Here is a 9,624-nt window from a genome sequence, read left to right on the forward strand (position 1 = left end):
GCAGTTTAAAAATGAGACTGTTGGCCGAGTGAGCACCCTGTTGTTTTTATTTTTTTATTTATTTTGAAGTGGAGTTTTACTCTGTAGTCCTTGCTGGCCAAAACTTACTATATAGCCTAGGCTGCTTTTGAACTTATTGGAGTCCTACCTCCGATTCTGGGGTGCTGGGATTATAGATGTGAGCTGCTGCTGCCATGCTAGCATCTCTGTTGCTTTTTTAAAATGAAGAACATTTCATTCTTAATGTATTTGTTTATCTGCAATGGTGTCCTCACTGTTGCCTGTGCTGAATTTGTAACCATCCTGCCCCAGCTTCTCAGCTTCCCTGGTAACTGGAATTCGAAAGGAGTTTGGGTTGTAATAGCAGACCAAGGGTAAATTCTGTCTGTTAATGTGTGGATTACAGAAGACCCTCCTATTAGTCTATATCCGGGCTCTTACGTTCTTTGCATCTGAGAAAATAAGTCAGGGAATTTCTCTTTCTGGTAATCTTTTGTACTGAGCATTCTTTTTTTTTTTTTTTTTTTTTTGGTTTTTCGAGACAGGGTTTCCCTGTAGTTTCTAGAGCCTGTCCTGGAACTAGCTCTTGTAGACCAGGCTGGCCTCGAACTCAGAGATCCGCCTGCCTCTGCCTCCCGAGTGCTGGGATTAAAGGCGTGCGCCACCACCGCCCGGCTGTACTGAGCATTCTTAAGGAGTTGTATGGAGTCCAGGCATTTCACTTAGAATTGTTTTGTTCCTCTCCTTAAGACTTAGAGTCCAGTGGGGACTATCTGCATTAAGCAAAGCACAAAACGGGGATTATGTTTAGATATTTTAAGAAGTCATTTTCTTTTGATAGCTTCACTCTCCTACTGTACTCTCTCTCCTCTTTCTCCTCTTTCTCTCCATGTGGTGTTGAGATTGGACACAGGCCCAGTGGAAGTCAAGCATTCTGTCACTGAGCTATACTCCAGCTTCTCTCCTTTTATTTCTGAAAATTTTTAGTATAAGAAGTGGATAGGAAGGTTTTGCTGATGAAAAGGACAGGAAGGAAGCTCATAGTGTCGTTTTGATGTCATTGTCTTGATTGATACGTCTGATTCAAGATACTGATTCAGAGCTGGCTCCAGGAAGTTAAGTCAGTGCTAGGTTACCCACCTAGGAAAATGAGAAGAGAGATTTGAATGTAGGCTTCTTTAATTAAAACTTATACATGTTTTCCCTATGCTTTTGAAGGGTTTTGGAGACAACTGCTATTTTCTCAAAAAAAATAATAACTACCTTTGTAAATAAATTTTTTAAGTCCCCAGAGAATGTACTATAATAGGCTTCTTTTTAGTTATAGATGCAAAGGTTAGCTAGCAACTTTAGTATGACTTTATTTCTTTAGTATGACTTAAATCTGTGTAGTAGATTAAACATGTTCTTCCTTCCTTTTTTCTAATTTGTTTTTCTCTGTGTAACAGCCCTGGCTGTCCGGGAACTCACTCTGTAGACCAGATTGTCCTCTAAGTCACATATCTACCTGCCTCTGCCTCCCAAGTGCTGAGATTAAAGTCATACATTGCCACCACCCGGCCTTCCTTTTTTTCTTAGTAGAAATCTAGAACATCTGAATGTCTGTCATTCTGTACTAGCAGCCCTTTACTATAAAGACAAGGGCAGATCATTAAGGAAATAAAGGAATCTGGGCTGTAATAGAGCTGTTGTTATTTAACTGAGTGACTTTGGGCAGGTCATTTATCACTCTTTGTCCACTTTACAACTAAGCAGAAGTAATGCTTGCTCTGCCTAACCATGAAGAAGTTTTTGAGCACACATAATGTGTAAAAATGCTGAGAAAGTGCTTTACAAATTCAAAATACTGTTCTGTCTTCTGTGTTAAAATATGACATGAGTCAGTGTGTGTGTGTGTGTGTGTGTGTGTGTGTGTGTGTGTGTGTGTGTGCGTGCGTGTGTGTTATGTACTGCTGTTCTCCCATCACACGTAGGAGATGTTGCTGATCAGTCATGGCAGTCTCCCTTGGTAAGTAGTGACATTCCATTGCCAATAGATCAGAATTTGCATGGACTGAAATCTATCCACTAGTCTATCATAGATTCTTTCATTAATATCGTGTCATAATCTGACCCTTCTTTGTGTTGCATGAAGAATTCTATTGACTGCCATGTTGTTGAGGACAAAAAAGGGTACATAACGTGTGCTCAGTCTCTCTATATGAATGATGTTGGCTTCTTTAGTTTTTCTTCATAAAAGTTAGGGAATTAGTCTGAGCTTTCTCCAACACCACTCCCAAAAGAGTTGAACACACCTAATCTTTTGAGTTTTTCTGATAGTATTTTTTTATCCTACTTGGAGCCCACTAACATTTTAGTGGGACAGCTTATATCTCAGTCCTTTAAGGGAGATTCATAAATGACAGCTAGTTCTGAAAGAGTTGAGAAGGAAGTGCCAGATCATTTAAAGCAGATAACACTGTGTGAATCAAGAGGGAGACCCTTTAGTCCATTGTTCTTGAGCATGAACAAAGTCTTCTGGTCCAGCAGAGTACACAACAGATCAGAACTGTACTCAGGATGGGGACTGGAAGCATGGATATCTCTGAGTGCTTTGGACTTGACTTAATCAGGTGCTTTCAACCGGTGATTCATGCTGAATGATGAAAACATACAAGTAAAGGACTGAACACAGGAATATCTGTGAAATTTTTTCATGTTCGCTATTCCAAATATTTGATTGCCGACTAAAATTAGAAATGTATATCATTGCTTCTCAGAATAAGCTGCACTTTCATCTTCAAAGTCTGCTATAATTATATTTCATAATTTAATTTTATTCTTAGGAGTAGATTAACTGCCTGGTTCTAAAAGGCCAACATTGGTTCATAGGGCTAAAGCAGAGGAAGTAAACCATTTGATCATGTAGTTTGATTAGTTCAGTCGCTATGAGCATGGAATCATCTGGACAGTGCTTGCTCTTTTGTAGTCAAACAGATTTACCCATGGTAACTAACTCTGAGAAGCCTTCTTATGCATTCCATTATCCCTCAGTGCTGCATTACTGACCATAATCAGATTTTCAAGGGATTTTCGTAGCTTTTTTCCTGCCCTATTATCTGAAGTCCTTTTCCTAACCATGATATAAATATGTAAAATTTTTGCAAATGTGTAATATTTACCTTTTTATTTTTTTTGGTTGCTTCTAAGAAACAAAAAATGTCAACAGTGGGACTAACTGACCATGTCAAGCCTTGCTAAAATAAATAGTACATCATTCCTTGTGCTTAATACATTGCAAATAATTTTCAGTTAAATGGGTCCTGATGAGGTCTGGATTGTATTTTCCTAGTTGTACTGATGCTTATATAAATACTTGATAAACTTTATCTGAAGCCTTGCTAAAATTGAGAGGTTATGTAGACTGCTTACTTCTCCTTGATCTGCCAAGTCTGTCAGGGAATAAAGGAAGGCAATTACATTTGTCCAGGCTTGTTCTTCACAAAGCTTGCTGATTATTACTCTGTAGGTGGCTACAAGTGGGTTTGGTGATCATTTTTAAAGTGCCCAAGTAAATTTTGAAAGTCTTTAATTTGCAGCCCTTCTCTTTCCTTCCCTTTTCTTGCCAAATAAAGCATGACCCCAGAGTGTTTCCTTTTCAGTCTTCAACACTTCTCCTCCCTCACTGAGAAGCAGTAGCTGACTGCTGCCTGATTTCAATCATCTTGTTCAATAGGCATTTCTGTCCATTTATTTTTCATACTGGGGATAGAAGTCTTCAGGGCCAGTTGATGTAAATGTTTCGGGTTAATCATTCACTTCTAATGTTCTGTTCTCTCAGTTCCTTGCTCTCACAGTTGCTGTGGGCTGTTTAGTCAGTTTACTTTCTATTTTTAATAAAGGCAGTGTTAATGATAACTTTTTTAATGCAGTCAATCATTAAAATTCCTTTGAAAAAGGAAGATGTTTCTATCATTTAACTTTTCCACATGCTTTTCCTTTTTGCTATTTTCAGATGTCAGGATAGTAGAAAGTATGCTGCTGAGTGAGGACCTGGGTTCCAGCCTCAGTTTTTCCTGATTATTTAGCCCTAGCCAAGTTACTCTAGCTCTCTGGGCCTGTTCCCTGTCTCAGGGCAGGGCATTGCTTACAAGTCCCAGTTGACCATGTCCCTCTTGGTTTCCTATGCTTCATGTTCTCACTGCTTCTTTGTGCTTTTCAATTTGTTTTCCTGCTCTTTAACTAGTGTTGCATGCTTTGCCACAGAATTTACACACACACCAAGAGTTAGGAGTATTTTGTTAGCAAGCATTTATCACTAGACGTATTTCAAAATTGTGAAACTTTCCAGACTTCACAAAGATGACACAGTATCTGTACTGGTATAGGAGTTTTTCTGTTTATGTGTTGCTTTTATTGGATGAATAAAAAAACTGCCTTGGCCTAGTTGATAGGACAGAACTTAGGTAGGCGGAGTAGACAGAACTAAATGCTGGGAAGAAGGGCAAGTGGCAGACGCCATGGGTCTTCTGCCTGAGACCGACCCTGGTTAGAATTTTGTCAGTAAGCCACAATCATGTGGCAATACACAGATTAACAAAAATGGGTTAAATTAAGATGTAAAAATTAGCCAATAAAAAGTTAGAGCTAATGGGCCAGATAGTGTTTAAATGAACACAGTTTCTGTGTGATTATTTCAGGTATAAGCTAGCCATGTGGCCGGGTCAAAGGACTCGCTCTCCTTACAACACTATACTGTGTTTTATAATCCTGGAGGCAAACACATTCGCACCTATATGTCTAAGCAGAGCATGTGGTGAGTCACACTAGTAAGCCATGTGAGACCAAACAGCCTCATCTGGTTAGATTTGCCACCAACAATGAATTTTGACCCAAGCTTTAAAATAAAAAACAAAACTTTATTTTTAGAGCTGTTTTGATTTCAGACTCGTGAATTATAGGTTGGTCATATTTTTCTATTGTTCAATAGATAATATTTCTGATTTGTTTCCTATCTTAATGAAATTTTTTAGTTCTAGTAACTCATTTTCCTGGTTTCCTTGTTTTTCCTTGGAATTCACAACAAAGCTCATCCAAGACCGCTTTGCATTTAAATCTTACCTAATTTGTCTCTTTTTAAGACTCAAAACCATACTACTTTCTTAAGTAATCCTGGCATCCTTTGGATAAATCCATTATCCTTGGCATTGCTCATGCAGAACCGACCCAAACCTGCCTGCTTTGCAGCTGAGTCTTAGTGTTAATCAACCTTCAGTTCACAATTTGTTGATCCTCATTTTTTGCCTCATGTAACTTTGCTGCTATATTCAGATGATGCCACAAGATGGTGCCCAAATAGCAAGGAATTTCTCTGTCTCGCATTCCCAAGTGTCAGTCAGTTTCCCAGCCAACTTCCTTCCCCTTAAAGTACAGTCAAGTATAATTCAGAGAGCTTGTAAGTGATTTTGCTGATTTGGAAGGTAAATTGAAATGGCAAGTGTTAATTCTAATTCACCTTGATTTCTGTAATCCACCTGGTTCGTGACTTGAGGAATCTTTTTAGACGTCAGTCTAGAACTAGAATTCTTAAAAGGAAGTAGCCAAGGCTTATGATGTGCATTTTCTAGTGTTAAGGTAAACGGCTGTCAGCCATAAGGTTAGAACCAGTGTCATGTATAAAAGAAACTCTTTACATTGTGATTAATAACAGTAGCAAAATTATAGTTAGTAAGTGGCAATGAAAATAATTTTATGGTTGGAGGTCACAACATAAGGAACTGTATTAAATGGCCGCAGCGTCAGGAAGGTTGAGAACCACTGCTCTAGGACATTTCTGTTCCTGAAGTGCTCTGCAAAGCTCTGGCACAGATTTGCCTCTGAATTGTTTCTCATTAAACTTATGGTCGGGAAATAGTGAAACCCACAGGATGCTGCTGCCGTTTGAGCAGTTTGAAAGGTTAAAACATATTGGTGACTTAGTGGTTAAGAGCACTAGCTACTCTTCCAAGGACCTGGGTCTGATTCCCAGCACCCAGCTCTTCCAGAGGACCTGGGTTCAATTCCAAACACCATATCATGGCTCACAACCATTTGTAACTCTAGTTTCAGAGAATCCAACCTTCTCTTCTGGCCTCCAAAGGCACTGGGTATGCAGGTGGTATGTAGACATACAAGCAGACCAAAAACTTATGCACACAAAAATAAATAAAACATTATTAGTCCATATTGAAATGTTTTTTTTTAAAAAAAATGTTCAAAACACAAGGAATTATGGGCAGTGACTTGAAAGTACCAAACACACCTGAAAAGTAGGCATAAACACCCACTAGCAAGACTAGCAGCTGAGTCCGACTAGGTTCTGACTTATCAATATAGTTTTTTTTTTTCAAATCTTTACTTATTATTCAGAAACCATACAATGGGGGTCTGAGGAAATGGCTGGTTGTGTTAAGACACTTGTCACTAAGCCTAATGGCCTGAGTTCAATCTTCAGTCTTCAGGGTCCACCTTGTAGGAGACAATTGACTCTCACACGTTGTCCTTTTACCTCCACATGTCATTGTGGCGTGCACACAAATGAACACACATACACGTACTATAAAATGCTTAAAACATGGTGGGGGCAGTTTACAGTGACTATCCTCTTTTGGCTTCCTATTGCTGCGATAAAGACTGACTAAAACTAACCTGGGGAAGAAAGGGTTTATTTCATCCTGTGACTCCTAGGTCGTAATTTATCACTGAGGGAAGTCCAGCAAGAACTCAGGACCGGGCACCTGGGTGGGAACTAAAACAGAAGCCTGGCAAGAATGCTACTGACTTGCTCCTTTGGCTTGCTCAGGGATGGCAGCACCCACAGTGTTCTGAGCAGCCTTTCTGTATCAATCACTGATAAGAAAAAAAAAATGCCCCACAGACTGGCCTACAGGGCAGTGTGATGAGGCTGTTTTTTTCAGTTTAAGGTTCCTCTTCTCACATGACCTGAGCATGTGTCAGATTCACAGGAACTAAGCGGTGCAGTTAACCTGAAGCTTTATGTTTGTTTATGTATATTTTATCTTCAGCATGACAAAAAGAAGAAGAAAAATAAAGAAAATAGGAAAAGCAGTAGAGAGGAAAAACTAAAGAATAAACTGTCTTAGAGTAGTATCAGTCCTATAAATCACTTGGAAAGTTAAAAAGTTGTTAACCTCTGGACTCAGGTGAACTGGTCAGGAAATCTAACTGTCTCATGAATAAAGTTTGTCTTGTTATTTGATTAAAGGAGACTCACTGGCTATGTGAAATATATGGTCATATGGTTAACATTGACCTTTATTTATAGAGAGAAAACGGTTGGAAGCCAAGCAACGGGAAGACATCTGGGAAGGCAGAGGCCAATCTGCAGTTTGAACATCACTTACTGAAAGGATGAATCCATGAATTAGGAAATGTGCTCATATTCTTGAGACAAGAAGATCCTTCCAGAGCTGTGTCATGCAGATGAGCATGTTAAAGAAATGTGAACAAAAGACTGGAGGGCATAGCAAGAACAAGGAGTCCTGTCCTCACCCTAAAGTCGAACTGTCCTCCTGTGGTAGATGCTAAAAGGAATCATCAAGTGAGAAGAAAAATGGAGCACGTGACTTCTGAGAGTCCTCTGGGTAGAAGAGGTAGTGTTAGTGTGGGTCACACTTCCAGGAAGTCTAAAGCAAGTACAAAGCAGAACAGGATCCAAGCCTGCAGTGGTAGGAGTCGGAGGCCCACGTGGCAGGGTATTCCTTAGTACTTGATGAAGTTGAGAACAGCAGAGGGGGTGGTGGGAAGCTGTTCACAGAGACGGGAGTGCCTGATGTGCTCGGCAGATAATCTCCACTGCTGGCTCTGGAGCTCTAAAGCCAGTGAAGCGCAGCACATGTGGGCGTTTGGACTTCTGAGTTGTACTAAGCTTGGTGCCTGGTTCCAGCTGCATGGCAGCCAGCGGTCTCTCCCTCCTTCCTCACAGTAAGCCGGTCCTAGGGAGCTGAGTGCCAGCTCCGGTGATATGTTGTGAGAAGGCGAGATTAAAGACTGTTTTACAATATTAATCATTCTGGTGTTTATTAGTTTGCTCCCCACCACCACCACCCAAAACTCAACAACAGAAGAAGAAAAAAGAAAATCTGTAGATGAGCTCTCTAATCTTCATGTCTCTGATGCCATTCATGGTCTAAACAGGTGCTGCTTTTATCAACCCCCAGTGAATAGAGTGTGTGCCCCATCTTTTATGCCCCAGAGTGTGCTCCCAAGTGACCATTCTGTCACCCTCTCTTGCATTGACCTCTTTATCTTTCCTCTAACCTCTTGCCTTTTCCGTAGCTGTCAACTCTGACACCCTGCAGGAAGCGTTGGCACCCAGCGTGTTCTTGGTACAGTCTTAGCCTGTGCCGGAGGCACTTGGCAAGCAGCACCAAACCATCCAGTGCAGCAATGAGTTGCCAGGCTGAAATAAACACCTCTAGACCGTGAGCGGTTCCCAAAAGGACATGAACGGGTCAGCGCCACCAGCTCAGGCCTTTTGTCTCGCATCTGCCTTCTTCATAGTTTGGAGGGGCGTTCTGGGCTGAAGAAATGGTAGTGCTAGTCTTTGGGGTGCTGAGGAGGCGGGACGTGGTATCACACTGAAGCCTCTTCTTATGCCCATGACAATGATGGGTTATTAGCTTTGTGTAGAACATGATAGAATGTGGCTCTTCAAATATTCCTCAAATGACACTGGCCTTGGGTCTGAGTCTTGACCTATCCTGTCACAATTCTTTAGCGTTGTCTCTCTTGTTCCAGGTTTCCTTTTCCAGTGGCCCTACACAGTGAGTGCCACCATTCCCTATGTGGGGAAATACGTTGTTGTGTTGGTCCTCTATTTCCACTTAAGTCTTTGACTTGTACCTTGTCTTCATAGAACAGTCCATCTAATATCGGAACATCTGCTGTTTGAACAGAGGGTACATTGAAAGAAAATGCCAAGGATTCTATCATTGACATTATTATTATTATTATTATTATTATTAATTTATTTGTATAGGTGTTTTGTCTGCATGTCTGTGAATGCCTGGTTAACTGTGGAGGCCAGAAGAGTGTGTCAGATCTCCTGGAACTGGAATTACAAATGGTCATGAACCACCATGTGGATGCTGGGCATTGTACCTGGGTCCTCTGGAAGAGCCAGGCTCTTAACTGCTGAGCCATCACTCCGGCCCCAACATTGCTTTAGACTTAGCATGTTTTGGCGCCCTGCCCCATGTTAGATAGCAGACCCACAGCCACACATGTGCTGAACACGGACCTCTGAGCTATGCTTTCAGGCTGTGTTTGGACAACAGATGGAATGATCTTGTCACTTTTCTGTGAAAGTACTTCTTGCTCACTCTTTAGTGCCCTTTAAAGCATTGTTAATGATATGCACAGCGCCATGTGTAATACTGAGGTTTTAAATAAGTCTCATCACTTCCAAAACAATTGTTTTCTCATCAAGTGTTCTAGCAACCTATCTTCCATCTGATGATCAGCTCTCCTTTTAACTCTCGGGGTTATTCTTATAGTCAGTCTCAGAGAATACATTTTTTTAAAATCAACATTTGAAAGTTATGTGGCATTACTGTTTTACTTCTGATTAAAATGGACTTTTGC

General features: G+C 40.7%; 1 protein-coding gene across 4 annotated transcripts in view; it reads left to right on the forward strand.

Annotated features, from left to right (window-relative positions):
* Nucleotides 1–8,045, forward strand: part of R3hcc1l (R3H domain and coiled-coil containing 1 like) — a 92,529-nt gene extending 84,484 nt beyond the window's left edge. For all 4 annotated transcript variants that reach the window (XM_038317764.1, XM_038317766.1, XM_038317765.1 and 1 more), the window contains one exon: nt 7,304–8,045. In XM_038317764.1, coding sequence (XP_038173692.1) covers nt 7,304–7,371 — 68 coding nt within the window. In that variant the 3' untranslated portion in view covers nt 7,372–8,045. The remainder of the gene's footprint in view (nt 1–7,303) is intronic.
* Nucleotides 8,046–9,624: the final 1,579 nt, after the last annotated feature.

This window comes from Arvicola amphibius, chromosome 1 (assembly GCF_903992535.2).
Source record: "Arvicola amphibius chromosome 1, mArvAmp1.2, whole genome shotgun sequence".
Taxonomy (NCBI): Eukaryota; Metazoa; Chordata; class Mammalia; order Rodentia; family Cricetidae; genus Arvicola; species Arvicola amphibius.